Source organism: Terrapene carolina, unplaced genomic scaffold (assembly GCF_002925995.2).
Source record: "Terrapene carolina triunguis isolate 2854851 unplaced genomic scaffold, T_m_triunguis-2.0 Scaffold110, whole genome shotgun sequence".
Classification (NCBI taxonomy): Eukaryota; Metazoa; Chordata; order Testudines; family Emydidae; genus Terrapene; species Terrapene triunguis.
In genome coordinates this window covers 1,737,540-1,758,899 of record NW_020664461.1, presented here as the reverse complement: position 1 = coordinate 1,758,899, position 21,360 = coordinate 1,737,540, and the positions used below count along the sequence as shown (strand labels likewise).

The window sequence follows — 21,360 nt, the reverse complement described above, 5'->3', positions numbered from 1 at the left end:
AAATACTGCATGGCTTAGCAACGTGACAGCACTAGTTTGGGAGGGGCTGATAGATATATTCAGAATTAGAGGAGTGTTTTAAACACTTTCAATTCTCAGTAGGTAAAATTTTGGGCCCATCGACCTTGGCAGTGCCCTTACGATGGCAGTGAGTAATGATGTTCTGTTTTCAAATGTACTCAGCTGGCTGGCTTCATTGTCTGTGTGGTTAGATGCTTATAGAGCATGACGATGATACATTTATCCTGTGTTGGTCTCTCCGAATCATCCGCAGCCTGTCCTGATTTTCTTTCTTAGACTCCGAAGAAGCGGAAACCTGGCAGTGAGAGCCAGAGCTGGGAATGTTACGTGTCACCTTTCCGGAAACCCTTGGCCCAGTTGACCAATCGACCTCACTGCCTTGATAGCAGCAAACATGTAAGTGGATCACTCGAGGGCATATTATCAGCACATGCCAATGAGTAGTTGCGCACTGTACATCTGTAATCAGAAGGGCTCACACACTTCTATTAGGTAATACACCTTGGGCATGATCTGTACACGTTGCATTTATGAAAACTTGCATTGAGTCAATGGGAATTCCACGTAATGAGGGCTTGCACCGTTATTTATGTTAAAGTAACACCTAGAGGCCTCACCTGAATTCAGGGTCCCACTAGGCCAGGTACTTTATTCATAATGAGGTTCACACAACTTACCTATGGAAATATTCCGGGATGCAATCAAGTAGTAGTAACGTGTTTAAGCAAGAAGTGTATGATGCTAAGATGTTTAATCAGTATCGGTATTAGTCAGTTTCATGTTTTGGAGAGTCCAAAGAGAAAACATATTAAATATGATTTTAAAATATCTGGGATTGAAACATCAGTGGGAATTGGGAGTGCTCAGCACTTTGTAGGATTGGGGCCTTAGCAAATGGCTTCTTTGTCTGTTATGTAGCCATCTCTGATAAAATGTATATTTTTCTTTCTCCATTCCTAGGAGGCATTTATCCGCAGCATTTTGTCAAAACCCTTCAAAGTACCCATTCCAAATTATCAAGGTAAAATGAAGGGGGTTTAACAGATCTGTATCAAATCTGCCTCCCATGAAAAAGTTGGCATTTTGGTTTGTCAGACAGTGATATTTTCCTCCTTTTGTATGTGTTTGTTAGTTTGAACAGAAAAATATAGCCCCATTAGTGAAGCAGTCTTATTTCTTATTAGTATTTAGTTTGGATAATCCTACATTTCATGGATTCTGTATTACGACGGTTACATATTTTACAAAGTACCATAGGCTTGTATGCCATGTTACTGAACAAAACTGTGAGACAGGTTTCTGGCCCAAAGAGTTTACAGTCTAAATAATACCCCCAATATCACTAACCGGAGGAACAATGTATGTGAAACCAATAAACTTGCACCAGTTTTCTTTATACTTGGCTTGATACATTAAGTCTCAAGGTGATCTTTTTAATAAGCTGTGTATGATAGCTTCAGCTGTTCTTAAATATTTGGAGCACAAATTTCTGACTGGAACAAATGGGACCATTTTTTCCCCCTTGATTCAATAACAGGTCAACCAGTTTCACTCAAACATTATTTAATAAAAAAACCCACATTTGGACTGAGACCAAGAATGGTAATTATCAACCCAAAAGGAATTTATTTGATACAATGCTGAGCAGCTGAAAAAGCAGGTTTGAAAGGATGTTGGAATTAAGCCTTATTTGTAGAGGGTGTAGTGCATGCCTGCACAGCATATATTTATGGAGGGAATCACTAGATGGCACTGTTACACATAGTCATCTTTTCTTAGCAGGTGAGCAATGTGCAGTCTTTTAAGAGAAGCTGGATTGTTGTTTTGTGCTCAATGCTCTTTTGGCGGAGGTGTTGCAAGCAGCAGGAGATTATGCTTCATTTTAATCTCCCTAACTAGAGTCAATCCTTGGAGCAGAATTGCTTCCTGGGAACCAGGCATTGATGTTTGGGCAAAGATTTCTGAAGGAGAGGTTTCCCCGTGTGCTGTTTATGCCCACTTCTGTTCAATCACTGGTGTATCTGTATAAATAAATTACACTACGAAAATGCCCAGATTCCAAGTCACTAATTTCTACTCTTAACGGGAAGCTCACCTGCAAGGCCACAACATCTGCTACCGCACGGCAGAGGAGGGTGACAGTACAGTAGATTATTTGATATCATTACAAGATATGGCAGTCCACTGTTAAATGTAGTGCTGTAAAGGTAGCTGTTAATGGTCACATCCTGCCCTGGGATAAATGCATGCAACTCCCACTGAGCTCTGATTTGGTATCTGAGAGGAGGATTTGGGCCAGTGGTTTGTGAGATGCCTAGTTGTATATTTACTGTACTCCTAGAACATACAGCCTTTGGCCCTGTTTGTCGTTATACAAGGCTAAATTATGGCCTTGGAGAGCCTAGGGACATCTTCAGCACTCAAATGCTGTGGAAGTGCCTGTATTAGATGTAATGCATCTGCAGGACTGGCAGGAGAATGTAGTCAGCACCCCCATAGCCAGCTCAGTCAGTGTTACCCAGTGTGCAGAGGGGGTTGGGTTGTGACTGTGTACCTGCCCCACCAGTGCTCCCCTACACTTTGCACACAGATTATTGCTGCCTCTGTGTGAGTGCAGTGGGGGACAGGGCTCCCTGCCCTCCCTCTCAACGCACCCATAGAGAGCCATCCGTCAGCTGGCTCGTAGAGCACATCTAAGCTGCTGGTGCATGCAGCGTTGGCTTCTTCTTGAATCTGTATTCTGCCGGCAGCACACCCTGTAAACAGCATGTTGAGCCTCCTCCTTCAGGGCAGTGGATTGTATCTGAATTTTGCACGGCTCAGTTTTTTCTGGGCGGAAGCAACTGGCAATCCTCTGAGTCCTGCCTGTGATTGTTTTCAGGGTCGCTGGGCTTGAGGGCCCTGGGCATCAAACGGACAGGGGTAAGGAGCGCTCTCCATGACCCTTTTGAAGAAGGGGCTCTGGTTCTTTATGAGCCCCCGCCGCTGAGTGCACACGACCAGCTGAAAATAGACAAGTGAGTTACCCACAAAGCAGGTATTGTAGCTCCAGCCTCATTGGCTAGTCTTCTATTCCCAAAAGGCTCTGAACCAAATTTGGATCAGAACTTCGGAGTTAAATTTGGTTCCGAGCCTTGTGGCTCTGGAATGTCTCTAGCTTGTAGCAATGGCAACCAAAGGAAGGCGCATATCCATCTTAGATCATTTGTGGTGTTCTACCCACAGGGTTGACTCGTGGATAAGCCCAAGGCCCTTTGTACACTTCAGTCCATTCCTAAGAGGGCTTTATTCCCTGTCAGTTGAACATTTCAGTGCTCAGTCAGGATATGTCAACATTAAGGTACAAGCCAACCAAAATGAGGAACTGAAAACTGGGCATTAGAATGGGAACCGTCAGGCAACCTTACCTATAGTGGTCACTGATGCTCCCATTGCAGGGGCGAGGCTATCTTTGTTAACCATTGCTTCACTTCCAGTAACAGTATGTCAGAGAGGTAGGATGGTCCAATGGTTAGAGCACTAGCCTAACATTGGGGAGACCTGGATTCAAGTCCCTGCTCTGCCACAGACTGCATTTGTGACCTTGGACAAGTCACTTATTCCCCCTCTGTACAATGGGAATAACAGCATTACCTGTCTCACAGGAGTGTTTTGAGGATAACTACATTAAAGATTGTGAGGTGCTCAGATCCTGTGGTAATAAGTACCTAGGCTAGATATATCCTGTAACCTTCATCTAGGAGTTGCATGATATTTCAGGTTAGCACTAACTAAATATGTTACAAAAGTACTCAAGTCACAGCATCTAGTCATAATGTGGCTGCCCCGTGACATGGTCACCACCCATTCCTGTATTGTGGTGGGTGCGGGCTCTGTATCTGAATTGTGTTCCAGCTTTGCATTCAGGGACACAGTTACAACATGGTTCCACCTACACTGCAAAATGGAACTGTGGTATTTAACTGTCAGGGCAACCATGTACCAAGTCCCTAACGTGGTTGATTTTTGCAGAGCAGATAGGATTGCTGGCAGTTGCCTTCCTCGTGCCACTTACCAGGAGTCCTCAGAACAGTGGCGAGCAAAAAAAAAAAAAGCCTGGATCAGTGCATTCATTCTTCTCTGTCTCCTTTCTTGTTTGCCTCCTGCAGGGACAAAGTGCCAATCCATGTGGTGGTGGACCCCGTTCTCAGTCGCATTTTACGGCCTCATCAGAGAGAAGTGAGTTTTGTGGGAAACTACTTTGAACTTGTCCATCAGGAGTTCCTTAATCTCCACCTCAAGTGCTTAAACTTTAGAGAATTCTGGGCAGATGGGTGGAGGGAGGATGTACAAAGCCACACCGCTACCTTCACTAGGAAGATCTGTTTCTAACTACAGTAATGGTAACTGCAGCTGAATGGATTTAAGATCATCCTTAAATATGCCAAAGACCTATTACACCACAGAGATCGTTCCTCTGCTGTGGCACATTCCATTCCCCATATAAAAGTGCTGAGATATTGTGGTGTGGGGCCCTGTAAGAAACACTCAGAGAGGTTCAGGGTCAGTTGGGTGTTAAACTGATACAATGCTAGACCTTAGCCAAAAATCACTATAGGAGATCAATTTATGATTGTAATTTCCAAGTAATAATTAATATTATCTGGCATTCTGGCCTGCTATACACACATCTGATGCATATGTGTTTACAGTAGACTTACACAGTATCTATCTGTCTTTAAGTCAAGATACGTTCTCGCTCAACCACGAGTTATGGGCTTGATGCAGGAATCACTTGGTTGAATCTCTGGCCTGTGTTATGCAGGAGGTCAGACTAGACGATCATACTTCTGGCCTTAAAAATCTGTGACTCTACCTGCTTCCTGATGGTAATAGTCCCCCAAATTATCTGTTACATCAGAAAAGTTACTGTCTAGAAATGACACCATCTCGCTCCACAGATCTGCTCCTGGTGTCCGATCTGCTCACTTTAGTGACCGATGTTTTCATGACTTCAGTCTAGCCCCGCAGAGCCAAATGAGGTGGATTCTGCACTGGCTTGAGCATCATCAGTAGAACTTTAAGGAACAGACAGATCCTGCAAGGAACTCAGCGTAGAGCACTACACAGAGCTCCTTGAGGCTTGGGGCCTATTTATACAGTATTTATACAGAGGTGTTCACCTGCAACACACCTCGGTAGGGTTTGTGTTAATAGCGTGGTGTGCTAGTCAGGAAGAGCCCACCTTGGCTTACAAACCCCCCAGTGCAACAGTCATTGTTCAGGATAGAACCACATCTCAAGACCTTTTATCATTGCATGTTAACTTGTTTGACTCTCTAACCATAAATTATCTGAAAAGCTTTGCTCCGAAATCTCTGTTCCTCAATGTCACCTGTCAGTAATATATTTGGATCCTGGGTCAGCCAGTGTAGCTGCATGTATGCCTTTCAGTGAAAAACATCTCCAGTCCTAAATACCAGAAACAGCAAAACCCAAGGCTAATGTGTTAAAATAAAACAAAAAACCGCCACACAACAGGCTAGGTGCCTAATAAGCTGTTGAGGATCATAATGGATACAGGACATTGTCAGCGGTAGACTTATAACCAGAGGCTGTCTGGGTGCAACCTGTGAGTTCTTATGACCTTCCAAGCTAAGCAGGGTCAAGTTAGCTTTGTGCCCAGATGGGAGACCTGCAGGGGTTGGTTTAGGCAGCTCAGTAGCTTGTGTTTTCCTTTCTGAGTCGATACTGGACCGGTCAGTTGTGCAAGCTGGCACAGTGCTTGTCTACAGCTGCATACCATTGCCATCTTAGGTGTTCCTCATTTACCTGTCAGTGCAGTATGTAGGTGCTAGTCTGAGCAATCAGATTCTTCTTGCCTTAATATCTCTCTTGTAATTTCAGTTGGACACTTCTTCACTTCCTGTCTCAAACTGGTGTGTAGCATCGCTATGCGTTGTTAACCAGTTGTATTGCTTGTTCCACCCCAGAGGTAGCTGCATTTCAGCAGCATCTCTGGGGATTCCTCTCTATAGTTAGTATAGCGCTTCGAGTCCCTTTGAGATGTGCTGTGTAAATCTGAGATACTGTGTATGATAACCGCAGTCCCACAATGCAGGGAGACTGTGTTACTGCACACGGCTTTCGTTCTGCATCCACAAGTCCATTCTAATCAACAAGCACCGCTTTTCATGCAGGGGGTGAAGTTTCTTTGGGAATGTGTCACGAGCCGGAGGATCCCTGGGAGCCACGGCTGCATAATGGCTGACGAGATGGGTCTGGGCAAGACCCTCCAGTGCATCACTCTGATGTGGACGCTGCTGCGTCAGAGCCCCGACGGCAAGCCTGAAATCGACAAGGCAATGGTGGTCTCTCCTTCCAGCCTGGTTAAAAACTGGTACAATGAAGTCGGCAAATGGCTCGGAGGAAGGATTCAGCCGCTGGCCATCGATGGAGGCTCCAAAGACGAGATAGACCGTAAACTAGGTGTGGAGGCAACTGTACGCAGGTGGCTTGTCTGCCCCTCGGTCTGGAGGGTGTCTTCTAGCAGAAGGAAAAGACACTTCAACAGCTGATGTAAAGATCATGGGCCGGAGCCAAAGCCCACTGAATTCACTGGGGGTCTTTTCATTGACTTCAGTGGTCTTTGGCTCAGGCCCCTACACCTCTGTGTTCATTCAATGGATGATCTCCTGGTGTGAACCCCCAATGGGATTCACATGGGTGTGTTTGGTTAGGGCGGTTTCTGAGCCTTCCTCTGCTGGAGAGCAGCCAGCGCTGGAAAGGGCAGGGGATGGGAGGCTGAGGGAGAGACCAAAGGGCGTTGAGTGGGAGGTAAAGGGACGGGACGGGGAGGTTAGTGGAAAAGGAGGAAGATGTGAGGGGAGGAAGCAGAAGGCCAGCAGGGAAGGGAGCCAATGGAGAGAAGTGTCTCAGAATGCTAAAGCGGAAGTGTCTCAGATGGGTTTGTTTAGGGCAGGGGTGGGCAAGCTACAGCCGGTTTAAACTGGTCCTCGAGCTCCTGCTGGGGAGCGGGGTTTGGGGCTTGCCCTGCTCCCATGCTCCAGCCAGGCAGCGGGGTTGGAGGCCGCTCCGCGTGCGTAAGCCGAGGCTCCCAGCAGCATGTCCCCCCGCAGGATCCTACGCTTAGGGGCAGCCATGGGGCTCCGCATGCTGCCCCCACCCCAAGCACCACCCCCGCTGCTCCCATTGGCCAGGAACTGCGGCTAATGGCAGCTGCAGGGGCGGTGCCTGTGTACGGGGCAGCGCCTTTGTACGGGGCAGCGCGCAGAGCCGCCTGGCCACACCTCCACATAGGAGCCGGAGGGGGGACATGCCGCTGCGTCCAGGAGCTGCTTGAGGTAAGCGCCGCTCAGAGCCTGCACCCCGACCCCCTCCCATATGCCCCAACCCTCTGTCTCCAGCCTGGACCCCCCTCCCACATCCTGAACTCCTCATTTCTGGCCCCACCCCAGAGCCCGCACCCCAGCCAGAGCCCTCACCGACTCCTGCACCCCAACCCAAATTTCGTGAGCATTCATGGCCCGCCATACAATTTTCATACCAAGATGTGGCCCTCAGGCCAAAAAGTTTGCCTGCCCCTGGTTTAAGGCCTGCTCAAAAGCAGTTGGAATAAATGGAAAGACTCCCCTGGACTTCAGAGGGCGAGGAATCAGGCTCAGTTGCTATCTTCTGCCTGGCTGTCAAATATTTTTCCATTCTCTGTGCCGCTCACGTCTTCCTCTTCCTTCCCGTAGCCGGCTTTATGAACCAGCGTGGCTTGCGAGTGCCTTCCCCCATCCTGATCATCTCCTACGAGACGTTCCGCCTTCACGCCGAAGTTCTCCAGAAGGGGAGCGTCGGGCTGGTCATATGTGACGAGGTACAGAGAAGGCAGCTGGTGTTTCCCTAGTCCCGTGCTGAGTTTTTTCTGCTTTCATATGGAGAAATAATCAGAAAGGCCTGGCAGCATTTGCATCCCTGTGTTGGAAGTGCTCTTGGTGGCTAGCCCACAAATGGAATGTGTGATAATATCCAGCCCCTTTCAGCCAGAGCTCCCCGGGTGCTGTACGAATGGCGGTCAGTAGCACTGCCCTCACTTCACAGATAGGGAAGCTGAGTTACAGATTGGCTAAATGACTTGCCTGGGCTCATGCTGCAAGTCAGGTCTCATGACCCCCAATCCTTTGCTCTGACCACTAGATCACGCTGCCTCCCCTATGTTGTATACATGGCGTGTGTTGTCAGGCTGGATCTGTGTCCCCTCAACAGTAGAAGGTCAAGTGTCGACTATGCTGAGGACAACACAGTACAGTTTAGGGAACAAAGGGCCTGCTCCAGTGTCCATTGACATCCATGGAAGTTGGATCAGGACCTACAGGAGCATTGGACTCTTGTGCGTGAGAAAGGATCACTTTCCTGAGCGCTGGGCTAGCAGGAGGAGCCTGATCTGTGGAGCTGTAAGTGCGAATGCGTGCCTGAAGGGGAGCCCCTGAGTGGTCTCCTGGCACTGCTGGGGGTGGGCTGGCGATACAGGGGGAGAATGTGTGAACGGGCAAGGTGGGTGATCCTTGCTTAGGCTAACGAGTTCGTACTCTCCCGGCGCTGGATTCTACTTTGCTAGGGCTGGATTTTCGGGAGCTGCCTTCACATGAGTAAAATGTAGTTCCGTTCAGACCTTTTCCCCTTTTTGTTCTCCGATGCTGCGTATCGGTATCCAGGTTCACGTTTGTGCTAGAGCTTCGTTTCCCTAAAGGGAAAGCAAGCAAAGCAAGCCCGTGCCCAGCCCCAGACCAATGAAGAGCTGTATAGCACTCTGCCCATGCACGTAATACTCCCTCTGCCTCCCCTAGAGGAGTTTCATTGAGTGCTAGTGACACTCAGTGGCTTGATTCTGTATCCGCTATAATGCCGACTGAGACGATCCTGAAAATGGAGCACATTCTTTTCTCTCTATGTATTTATACTGGGCCCCTCCCCGTGGTATCTGGGCACCTTAATGTTTTGCCCATGAGTAGCAACTTTCATCCAAGGATCTTGCAGCAATTTACAAATAGCGATATATGACCCAGCCCGGCTATCACTGGGAGCTAGGGGATATTGTCCCCATTTTAAGAAACAAAACGTTTTCTTAATTTGGGCCATATAATAATAATTATTAGGGGAGCACCTAGGAGCAGCACTAGTCATAGAGCAGGGCCTCACAGTGCCAGGTCCCGTATATACCCAGAACCAAGACAGTCGTGTCCTTACGGTTCAAATAAATCAGTGTTGACAGAGATCTCTCAGACCTGCTTCCTCTCATCAAGTGCCATGGGATTTCCTGTTTGCTTTTTTTTCTTTTTAGGGCCATAGGCTGAAGAACTCGGAAAACCAAACATACCAGGCTCTGGACGGCTTAAACACCCCACGGCGAGTTCTCATCTCAGGGACCCCCATTCAGAATGACCTGCTCGAATACTTCAGCTTGGTGCACTTCGTTAACTCGGGCATCCTAGGTAAGGAGCGTGAAGTTGTTAACCCCTGGGCAGCGTCTAGAACCATAAAAATGTAGGGCTTGAAGGGACCTGGAGAGATCACCAAGTCCAGGCCTCTGCGCTGAGGTAGGACCAAGTAAACCTAGACCATCCTTGGCAGGTGTTTATCCAACCTGCTCTTAAAAACCTTCGAAGAGGGAGATTCCACAGCTTTCCTTGGAAGCCTGTTCCAGAGCTTAATTACCCTTCAGGTTAGAACGTTTTTCCTAATATCTCACCTAAATCTCCCTTGCTGCAAATTAAGCCCATTGCTTCTTGTCCTGCCTTCAGTGGACATGGAGAACAAGTGATCATCATCGTCCTCATTATAACAGTTCTTAACATGTTTGAAGACTGTTATCAAGACCCCCCTCAGTCTTCTTTTCTCATGATTAAACTGTGAATCAAGAGGCAGGTGGCCTAGCTGGCAGGGACCTCCCCCAGCCACCAGTGCTGGAGAAGTCAGCAGCACCGGTCTTCGTGATGGGCCTGAACTGCAAAGTTCAAATGCGAATCTGAGCATTATCCTCTTTTATAGTATGTGTATTCCAGTAGTGTCTAGTCACCAACCAGATTGGGCCCCAGTGTGCTAGGTGCTGTACACATTCATAGTAAGAAACAGTCCTTGCCCCCAAAGAACTTACAAGCTAAATAGAGTAGGCAGACAAAGGAAGGATTAATTATGCCCATTTCACAGACGGGGAACTGAGGCACAGAGAGATGAAGGGACTTGCCCCTGGGTCACACGGGGATTGTGTGTCCAAGCTGGGAACTGAACACTGATCTGGAATCCCAGCCTACTGCCTTAACCACAAGACCACCCTTCCTCTTGATTTCTTCATCCAGTGATGGTCACATCCAGGGTTTTGATTTGGGACTGTTTCCTCCAAAGATGAGGAAGCTTGTGAATCACCTCGTCACCCCATTTACAGGGGAAAGGAGAAATGCGTTTGAATAGAGGCATGGTTTGATTTGTTTCTATTTCCTCCTTGCTGGCTGATCTAATGCTTCTTATGGCTGCTTCTGCAGATTAAAATGTTCCGTCTCTGGGCTCCATCTTGTGTCCATTGCCCTTAGTCCATGGTCTGGTTTATTTGAAGAGCAAAGCACATAACTAATCTGTTGGTGCTTTATGTTCTCCGCTGAATCAACAGGTTCAGATTGGCTCTGATGCTGTCTGGCGGGGAGGGCGAAGGCTTGTCCCAGAAAGGCCACGTTCTGTTCAGGGGCAAGAATAAATACACCAATCCAAAAATCAGTCTTTTATGTTTTGTTGCTCCTCTGAAGGCCCTGGTCTTTTTGTGGTGAACCGTAATGGCGTGGCATTAAATCTAGCCCTTCCTCGCACACAGAACTCTCTCCCCAGTCCAAGAGCAATATGTGGGCTGTGTCTGATTCTGCCCCCAGAATTTCATCAGCGGGAGGATGGGATGGGGATAGAAGATGTTTTTATTTCCTCCTCTTTTTCTCCCTGAGTTTTGATTTGGCTTGGGGACTTAGTACAGGGAGGCAACGTGATCGATTGTCCCTTGTGTTCGGCAACTCATGGAACCAATTTGTGCCTCAGCACCATATTATAGATTGGGAAGCTAACAGCTTCTGGGGGTTAGGGTTAATTATACTTGTAAAGTCCTTTGGGGATGGAAATGCTGTATAAACGTTAAGTGTTATTCTGTTGCTCACATTCACCTGCATTGCCTGAATCGTTTCTGATGCGACAAGCTAGGATTTAAGTGTTTCCATCCAGGGCCCATACCCTGTGGCAGTGCCAGGGGTGGAGGGTAAATCCATTTTTCTATCAAAGGCCCACATGCCTGCAGATGAGATGCTGTTGTAACATTTGTCCTTTCTCCTCTGTTTTGGACAGGGACAGCGCAGGAGTTTAAAAAGCATTTTGAAATCCCAATCCTAAAAGGCAGGGATGCAGATGCATGTGAAGTGGAGAGGCATAAAGGGGAGGAGCGACTCAAAGAGCTGATCAGCATTGTGAACAGGTGAGTTCTAACATCCTCTCCCCGGAAAGCTAAGCATAAACCCCCTCCCACATACAGCCATTTTTGAAGACTACAGTCCGGTGTCGGAACAAGTTCTGTTGTGAGTTTTGCACATTGACTAGCTGATGAGTCAATAAAGCCCTGTTAACACTAAGACATAAGGAATATACTTAATGTGCAGTTATACTCTGCAAAGGGACTGTCAGAATGACACTCACGGCTCCCACTAATCCCCAGTTCATCACATGTATTCAGATTACAAGTCAAATGAAGATTTTTCTAGTTGTCCCATGTTTCAAACTCCATCTGGTGCCTTAGCATCCCACTGTTTTCCTTCTGCTTCTTGCGTCAACCTTTATGATAAAGATTCGACAACGAAGACAGCTGTCAACTTTCATGATGATACATAAGGCAGAATAGAACCCAGCTCACTCTCCCATAGCTGTGTTGGCTCTGTGGGGATAACAAGAATAAACCATATTCGTGCCAGTTAGCTAAGAAGTTGTGGCACTAGGAGCAAATCTGTTGAGTATTATTAATACTTAGCTCTTATCTAGCATGTTTCGTCAGCTGATCTCAACGCGTTTTACAAAGGAGGTCAGTATCATTATCCCCATTTTACTGATGGGGAAACTGAGGCACGGAGAAGGAAAATGACTTGCCCCCGGTCACCCAGCAGGCCAGTAGCAGAGCTAGGACTAGAACTCAGGACTCCTAAGTCCCAGTCAGTGTTCTGTCCACTAGGTCACACTGTAAGATGGTTTCATTTTTTTACACAGTTACTTTTCTGATTACAAATCGTAAGTAACCACGCTAACGAAATCTTTGACAGGTAACTGACTGACAGCAGAAGAGTCCTCACTAGAGTCTCCTTTGCATTCACAATGTTGCTGGAGTCTTGGTTCTATATAAGCTTTTGCAACCACTGCAAATGCCATAGAGCAGTTTATATTCACGGTAAATTTAATTTCACACCGTACGGCCGCTCTGCAAAATTGGCCATGACCTTGACACAGCCTGGCAGTAAAAAGGCTCAGTGAAACATGTGGCCGGGAGGGGTAGAACGTACTCCTTCTGATCCTGCTGGGCCGCTGCTTTTGTTCATGGAGAAGCGGATTTGAAGCTGCTGCTCTGGCCTCTGTTCAGTCTCTCCTGCTTGGGGAGTTCCCAACTATCCCCCATTCAGTGCGCACACCCAGGTTTCACTAACTCGCTCATCCTGGAATCATACAAAAGCAAGGCACACAGAGAAGGTCAAAGGTTGGTCAATTGAAATCAGTGGTGCCTATAGTCAAGGCAGCACATGAGAGAGACTGGTAGAAATACACTGTGTAGCACTTTCACAGCAGAGAACCCTCAGCCTAGAAACACCTGTCCCATGCCTGCATGTAGGAACCAAGAATACACCCATCCTGGCTGATCACACCTGCCAACATAGGGGTGAGGCATTTTCTCAGGCACTTCGGGCCTAGATTCTAAGGGACTTGTACAGTCATATTAGTCAGGGACAATATTGCAGTTCACCACTGGCTTTTTGATTTTCATGTCATCTGTGTTTCTAATCCCTGTTTCCTTCATTGCAGATGTTTGATCAGGAGAACTTCAGATATCCTGTCCAAATACCTACCTGTGAAAATCGAGCAGGTGGTTTGCTGCAGGTACGGGACAGTCTGCCCAAGTCAAGGACAGAAAAGAGAGAACAAAAGTAAAGGCTAACTCAGGGGTCGGCAACCTTTCAGAAGTGGTGTGCCGAGTCTTCATTTATTCACTCTAAGGTTTCGCGTGCCAGTCATACATTTTAACCTTTTTAGAAGGTCTCTTTTTATAAGTCTATAATATAGAACTAAACTATTGTTGTATGTAAAGTAAATAAGGTTTCAAAATGTTTAAGAAGCTTCATTTAAAATTAAATTAAAATGCAGAGACCCCCGGACCGGTGGCCAGGACCCGGGCAGTGTGAGTGCCACTGAAAATCAGCTCGCGTTCCGCCTTCGGCATGCGTGCCATAGGTTGCCTACCCCTGGGCTAAACTCACAAAAAATAGTCTTGACTTTAGCGGCTTGGATTTTAGTGGTGTCTCATGATGGAATCTGTGTAGGACTAAGGCTTTTCCCAGTTAAGGGTGTGTTTCTGTGGCCCAAAAAAACTATAGCAGAGATGGAGGAGGAAGATTGAGATCAGCTGGCGGATCTGCCCCCAGCTGTATAACGCTGCTGCACTGTGCTAAGCCCCTTGTTCTGTTGCAGGCTGACACCTTTGCAGACTGAGCTGTACAAACACTTCCTGAAGCAAGCGAAGCCAGCCGAAGAGCTGAAGGAGGGGAAGATCAGCGTGTCGTCTCTCTCCTCCATCACGTCCCTGAAGAAGCTCTGTAACCGTGAGTGAGGGGTTGGTTTAATGCTATTACTGCATTATCTACAGAGCATTGGATGCAGAGCTTCACGAAACACTTAAGCCCAGCGCTCTGCTCCAAAGAGCGTGTAATGTAATGACTCTATGTGATACACTCACTGTATAAATCACCCCAACATCTGGAGAGCTGGAACTAGACGCTGGAGCCTCCTGACTCACACAGGCCTCTGTCACTTGACCCAAAGGAGATTTCCTGTGGCTAGGCGTGCTAAGGTCCAGCCACTACAGGGCAACATCACTTCGCTCAAATACAGCCAGCAGTAAGGTGGTGGGGAATTTTTTGACTAAACATTTTGTCGTTGAAAAATGCCAATTCGTTGAAACAGAAACTGTTTGTGAAGCAGGGTCGGTTCTGATGACTCTCCTGACCCGGAATGTTTTGGGGAAAATTTTTTTGAAATTGTCTAAACCAAATATTCTGTTTTTCTGGTTCAAAACGATTTTTTCTTTTGAAACTTTGATTAATGAAAAAAAGGTTACTAGAAAAGGTCAAAATCGAAAGGAAACATTTTGATGGAGTTGAACCAAAACCTTCTTTGGTTCTCAAAAGAATTTTGAGATTTTGATTTTTCTTCCCCCTTTTGGGTGGGAAGAATTTTTAAACTCTCAAGAATATTTGCAGGACAGAAAAACCGTTTCCCGCCCAGCCCTACGCAGCAGGCACATCAGCCCCAGGTACTCAGACACTGTCGGAGGAGATCCTGCAGAAGTAGGTGCTGAGTTGGGACAGGAAGGAGAGGATTTGATGGCTAGCGAATGGGAGATAGTTCTCAGCAGAAGGGGTGGCATACCGGAGAGGAGCAAAACTACAGGTGGGAGAAGGAAGCCAGAGCCAGCTAGGTGGAGCAGAGGTGAGAGGGGGTGCTGGGCGAGACAAGAACACAACTGTAGACAGGGAAGAGTTGTGATGCCATTGAAGTGAGGATGAGGAACTTGAACTTGATGCAGAGGAAGAGGGGAAGCCAACCAGGGTGATTTAGAGCCCAGTCCTGCTTCCATTGAAATCCGTGCTCAAACTCCAGTGGATGCAAGGTTAGAGCCCCGATCACCATTGCCATGCTCTTCTGTGGCGCCCTCTGGAGGCAGCTTCTTCCTTCCCTGGTGCTGCCCTTTCACACACTTGACCCTTTCCCTGGGGTGGGGAAGACCCAGGAGGTTGTCAGCTTGCTTTTATGGAGACAGCAAGCTGCTCCGAGACATGCAGGTGATTTTTGTTCCCATAACTGGATTGGACTTCTAGAGAAAGACGTAATGCACGGAGACCAGTGTACTGCTGCTCTGCAGTCTCTTGGCTAAGAGCCGTTGTAGTATTCGATCAGTATCTTGTACTTCCTGCATCTGGAGACTCTTCTGGCCTTCAAGGGTAATGGACTCCATATGAGACATCTCCAAATTCTGTGACCCAAGCAATATCGGTGCCGTATAGTTATTTTACCAATGGTGACCAGTTAGTGTAATACAAGGGTCTGGCAAGAGAACCATGCATTACTACTGCTGCTAGGTGCAACAGAAAGTCCTTTGTAAATGGAGCTACCTGCTGTGGGTCTCCATGAGGCCCACCCCCAGACAATGCTTTAAGCTGGTTATTTTTCCCAGCACGTGATACGTGATTCTATTAGAGCTCTTGGGTTTTCCCCTGATGTCCCCCAGCTGTCACCTCCATCCTTCTGGCCAGATTGGAATGGGTGTGCTCCTTACAGAGCCCATCGGTACTGCTCCCCAGCTGACCTGAGAGGTGGTCATTTAGCAATGCCAGACTCTCCTTCCTTGTGCCTTGGGGTTATTGTCACTCCCCCAGCCTGGGGAGCACGGTCAGCATGCAACGCCCTGGCTGCTGGGTGTTTGAAGGAGTGATCCTGGCAGTAGGATATGAGGTAAGATTGGGGAAGGAGGAAGTTGCAGCAGCAGCAGATCTGGGAGCCAGCCAGACAGGCCAGGGTGGGTGACTCTTACGCTGCATTTATATGTAATTATACAGTCAGTACGATGACGAGGACGCAGTCGTCCTGGTGCCATCGCAGTCCTGCTTCCCTCCTCAGGGGGGAGCCCTGCAAACTTCACAAAGCCACAGTGGTTTCCAGGTTTTGTTTGTTCTTCAGACCCTGCCCTGATCTACGAGAAGTGTGTGGAGGAGGAGGAAGGGTTTGCAGGAGCACTGGAATTGTTCCCTGCTGGCTACAGTCCCAAGTCCCTGGAGCCCCAGCTGTCAGGTAACCGCACTGTAACTCTGCTGTGTGAATCGATTGCTTGAGAGAGGGTGGCCCCCTGCGACAGGGAGCATGTGGAATCTTATGCAATGACCAGGGATACTTTGGGGTCACCTCTTAGGAAGAGGCTGATCTCGTGTACATCTCTGCATGTGTCCTCTCCAACCCTGTTAATACTCACGTCATCTGTAGATCTCAAAGCATTTTACAGAGGTGGGTAAATATTATCCCCATTATTCAGATAGGGAAACTGAGGCACAGAGTGATTAAGTAGGTCACACACAGGCAGAGCTAGGAATAAAGCCCAGGTCTCCTAACTCATAGTCCAATGCCCTGTCCACTGGACTATGCTGCCTCCCTACATATTGGCAATGGGATGTTTTTAACATGTTAACTTTTCTTCCTTCCAGGAAAGATGCTGGTGTTGGACTACATCCTGGCTGTGACTAGAAGCACTAGCAACGACAAGGTAGTCCTGGTCTCCAATTACACCCAAACACTGGACCTCTTTGAGAAGCTCTGCAGGACTAGGAGGTTTGTCGTTGGTCTTAACTGATAAGTGAGTTTTTTTACCCATGAAAGCTTATGCCCAAATAAATCTGTTAGTCTTTAAGGTACCACCAGACTCCTTGTTCTTTATACTTGCAATATAAACCTTAGCCTGAGGTGGCTGTTTTTGAGGTTTCTCCCTGCAGGACCTCCTGTTCTGAATTCTAGCCTCAAAGGGAGGCCCTGGAAATGGAACTAATGTGACCCATCTGGTCTGGCTTCCAGGGTGAGTCAGCAGAACAGCTCTGTCCGTTTCTATAGGAGCCTACAGCCTGGCACTCAAACACAAGGCCATTTGCAGAACTGTTTCTGTTCATCTTGGGTTTTATCATTGTAAAACCAGGGCTATTAAAAGGCTATGATGATCTGATCCCATTAACCATTGTGTTGTCTTGTGCCAGGTATTTATATGTCCGACTGGATGGCACCATGTCCATTAAAAAGAGAGCAAAGATCGTAGAGCGGTTTAACAGCCTCTCGGTAAGTAGAGCTTCCCAGACCCACATCATTGGTCCTGCCAGGCTTAGCAGGTGTGATCATGTGACAGCTGGCAGGGATTTAATCTAAGTATGTCTTGCCCCACAGAGCCCTGAGTTTGTCTTCATGTTGAGCAGCAAAGCAGGTGGCTGCGGCTTGAACTTGATCGGGGCAAACAGACTCATCATGTTCGACCCGGATTGGAATCCGGCCAATGACGAACAAGCCATGGCTCGCGTGTGGCGAGACGGCCAGAAGAAGACTTGCTACATCTACAGGTTGCTCTCAGTGAGTCCGGAGTTACCTCCTTTTAACCGTGTCGGGACGTGGGGGATAGCCCAGTCTGCAGTTGATTATACTGCAGAATAATTGACCTTGCAACTGGAAAGAGACGCTGTGGCTTAGAACCCTTTAGTGGCGTGGATTGCACTCGATGACATCAGGCTTCAAATGGTCTGCCAGTGCAGCCAATGAGAGCGTAGCCACTGATTTCAATGGGATTGCTTTTGGGCCCTGGCTCTTTAATGGTGGCTGGCTTATGGGGAAATAGAAGTGACTGAAGCTTTATAAATAGGACATTAATCTTTTGTGGCAAGGTAGAGACGTGGCTGTTGGCAGGGCACCATGTTCCCGTCATTATTGCAGAACCCTACAGCTGCTCCTGTAGATGTGCTCCCATTGGTGGTTATGAGCGAGCCCCCCTCCCTCCCGTTGAAAGGGTGTTGGAATTCCTATGTGCCTGTCGTCAGGGGTATCTGTGCAGCTCTGACGCCGCAGCCCACGAGGCTCAGGACTGCCATACTAACTGGGCTGATGACAGAATCTGCGAGTCCATATTCAGAGCTTTAACCACTCCCTCTCCTCCGTCGGCTGCCCCTGTGACGCAGCGTTCCCCTTCTCAGCCACTGCGTTCCCCCAGCAGGGGCCTTGGGGCCATGCCGCTGTCGGGGAAAGTTCCCTGAAGGGGAATCTCTAGCAGGAATTCAAACACTGTTGTCATGGTGTAGCAGTTGTGTACCCTGGTTTTCCTGCATGTCGCCTCTTTACTACAGCCTGCGGCTGCCTCAGCTCATGATGTGAGCATGTCACATGTTGCAAAATAAACGGGATTGGGCTGGGTCAGTGCTTGGAGCACTGAGGGCACTGCATGAAGTAGTGGTGATGATGCGTTCCTTGGATTCTGTACTGAACCTGTGCCCCTAGCAAGGTGGCTCTGGGCAGCTGGAGGAGTTACCTTCGGGAAGAAGGTGGAATTGAGGCTCTGAGCACTTATGGCCAGTAAAGACCTCATGGTACTTTTTATACAGATAAAGGCTTAATCCCAGCATCCTGGCCAGATCCCCAGCTTTAGCCTTCTCCATGCTGCGCTTAATCCCATTGGCCGTTCTCTCTCATAGACAGGGACAATTGAGGAGAAGATTTTCCAACGTCAGACCCACAAGAAGGCACTCAGCAGCTGCGTGGTGGATGAGGAGCAGGATGTGGAGAGGCACTTCTCGCTAGGGGAGCTGAAGGAGCTGTTCACATTGAATGAGACCACAGCCAGCGATACCCATGACAAGTATGTTTATAAACCCAGTGATGGGTTAGGGTAGCCAGTGACCATGGCATAAACAGTGGCTGACTTCGTGATTGACACAGAGGCTGTAGGTGGAGACACACGTGCTCTGGTTTGCTGAGAACCACTTTGTGAAGTTATTGATCTGCTGATTCAGAAGTTGCTGGTGCAGCAGGAAGATAATTATATTACACAGAGTGTCTCATTAGTAGATTTCAAAGCACTTCATGATTTTTAATGGATTTATCCTCACAACACCCCTGTGAGGCAGGGCAGGGCTATTATCTTCATTGTACAGAGGGGAAACTGAGGCACAAAGAAGCTAAGTGACTAACTGAAGGTCCCATGGGAAATCTGTGTCAGAGCAGGGAATTAAACCTGGGACACTCACATCCTAGGCTAGTGCCCTAAGCACGTGACTATCTTCCTCTCTGTTGATGGGGAGATAGAAGAGGTGAATGTCTAGGATGGACTTCTATTTCCAACACTCCATTATTCATAAGGAAACTGACACTTCCTACTCACCCTCTCATTTTATTATGGAAGTTTCTATTATCAGACAAGTACTCAAACCACCCCTGCTGATGCATCCACCTCCATCCTCGGGAGGGCGAGAGGCTGTAAGATATTGCGGGGAAGGGAAAGTTATTTTTAATTTCCCAAAGCTTTTCAAGCACAGAAAGTCCAGCGATGGACAATCCCTATTGGATCATCTGCTCCTACCCCCTCCCCCCCCCAGCACTGCAAGATTGTTCCCCACTGTGCATTTAACGAATGATTTGTCTGGTTTTAAATGCACAGTGGGGCCTCCACCACTTCCCTTGGGAGGCCGGTAGATGTTCATTGCCATAGGTAGTGATGCTTTATATGCAAACTGACAATTAACCTCATGTAAATGTATGAAAATTAGATCCTTCCTGTGTCCTGCCGAGTCCTGAGTTCAGGATTCCTTATTTAAAACCCACTGCACCATAACCACTTAAAACAGCTGTGCTGGGCTGAGAGAGATAGTGATGTCCTTAGGTGATGCAAGGGAATTACCAAAGTATTTAGGTCCTGGAATGGAAAAGGAGGATTTTCTAAACTGACTTGTAATTCAAGTCTACACACATGCTCTGTTTCTGAACTAGGATTTTACGGGTGATTAGGTTTGAGGTCTTACTGCTCTGAGTAAACTAAAGAGAATATTGTTCACCTTCTAAATGAAGCACTTTCTCAACTCCCTTTGGAGCCACTGCTGGCTCCATGTAGTTCACCTCTTTTCCCACGATTTGCCCGACTTTGAATTTGGATGGATTTTGTTATAACGCTTTCATTGTATGTATAAACGTTCACGTGGGGAGCCTAGGGTGCTTTGGAAATAAAAACCCAGATTTTCCAAATGGAATCATGGTAACCAAAAATTCTAAATGACCAGTTACATGTCTCCGGTTATTTGCACACGCTGTTCTAGTACGCGTGCACGCAGATTAGACACTTGATTTTGCATGGGCTTTTTGTTGCACCAATTGTTAAAGACAAATGGGAGCAGGCTAACCCCAATGTTGATGAAGTGCATTCTTTGTTTATGCAATCTCCATTAATTGTACACCCTTTCGCCCAAATCTGAAACGCCAGGATTCTGTACCTAGCCCAGCAGGTGTAGAACGTGCCCTGGTCCTCACCTGTAGAACATCTTTGTGTTATAGGATTAAGTGTCGCCGCTGTGTGAATGGCCACCAGGTAAAGCCGCCTCCTGAAGGTTCTGACTGCACCTCTGACCTCTCTCAGTGGAACCACTGTGCTGACAAGCGTGGGCTTCAGGACTCTGTGCTGAAGGCCACGTGGGATGCTGCTGTCACCTTCACGTTCCATCACCATTCCCATGAGGAGCAGCGAGGGATTCCCTGACAATGTGCCTCTGATGGTGGGGATGAGGGAAGGCTCCTATGGAAGTCAGTCAAGCCCACTTCAATCACTTTCAAAGCAGGGGTCTGATAACAATGCAGCCTGTGCTGTTATCTGGATCCAGAACAGCAGGACAACGTTCTGTTTTCTTCCACCAAGAAATTGGTAGGTCTTGAAAATTGTTAAACTGTGCTTGGGACAGCAGCAAGCACAAGGTATTATCCGTGCCACTCTTGTGTCTATAATGTGTACTGGAGAAACAGCTGTTTGGTTTGTGTAGTGATGTGCTTCAGTCTAACCTAGGATCTATTGTAATAGCATCAGGACATAACCAGTTCTGCATCTGTGAGAGCACATGCAAGATCCAGTTCGCAATTTGTATCGTCTTTTTATTTACCTAAGTCCCATTACAAACAAGCTAGCTCCATCTTCAGGTGTAGGTTAATTCCTGGCTGCAGGTCTGGTTTTCCATGTGCAACTACCACCCACTCAAGATTTTTTCTCGGAGCCACAATTTGCAGGCTAGATACTGAATGCACGGGCACTGATGAGATCTGGAATCAGCTGGCAGAGTTGACCTTTAGTAGACAACTCTGGGAAATATAATCATTCATCTCCAGAGCAATCCAACTTAAGGCATTTTTGAAAATCTTGGTCTAAATGACTTGTGCTTCTGGATGGCCCAATCTGAGACACCTCCAAAGGGCCTGATTTTCAGAAAGTGCATCAGTCAGGCCCTATTAAAATCACGGCGGAAA

At 47.5% G+C, this 21,360-nt stretch overlaps 1 protein-coding gene across 1 annotated transcript; it reads left to right on the top strand.

The window, feature by feature from the left end:
* Positions 1-377: 377 nt before the first annotated feature.
* RAD54L (RAD54 like) lies at positions 378-21,346 on the top strand. The gene is made up of 14 exons (XM_024194316.2): positions 378-417; positions 4,170-4,239; positions 6,201-6,489; positions 7,761-7,885; positions 9,350-9,500; positions 11,386-11,512; positions 13,096-13,170; positions 13,759-13,889; positions 16,024-16,134; positions 16,542-16,665; positions 17,082-17,160; positions 17,266-17,445; positions 18,555-18,718; positions 20,404-21,346. Coding segments are annotated over exons 1-14 (1,830 nt in total). The 5' UTR covers positions 378-415; the 3' UTR covers positions 20,606-21,346.
* The last annotated feature ends 14 nt before the right edge of the window (positions 21,347-21,360 follow it).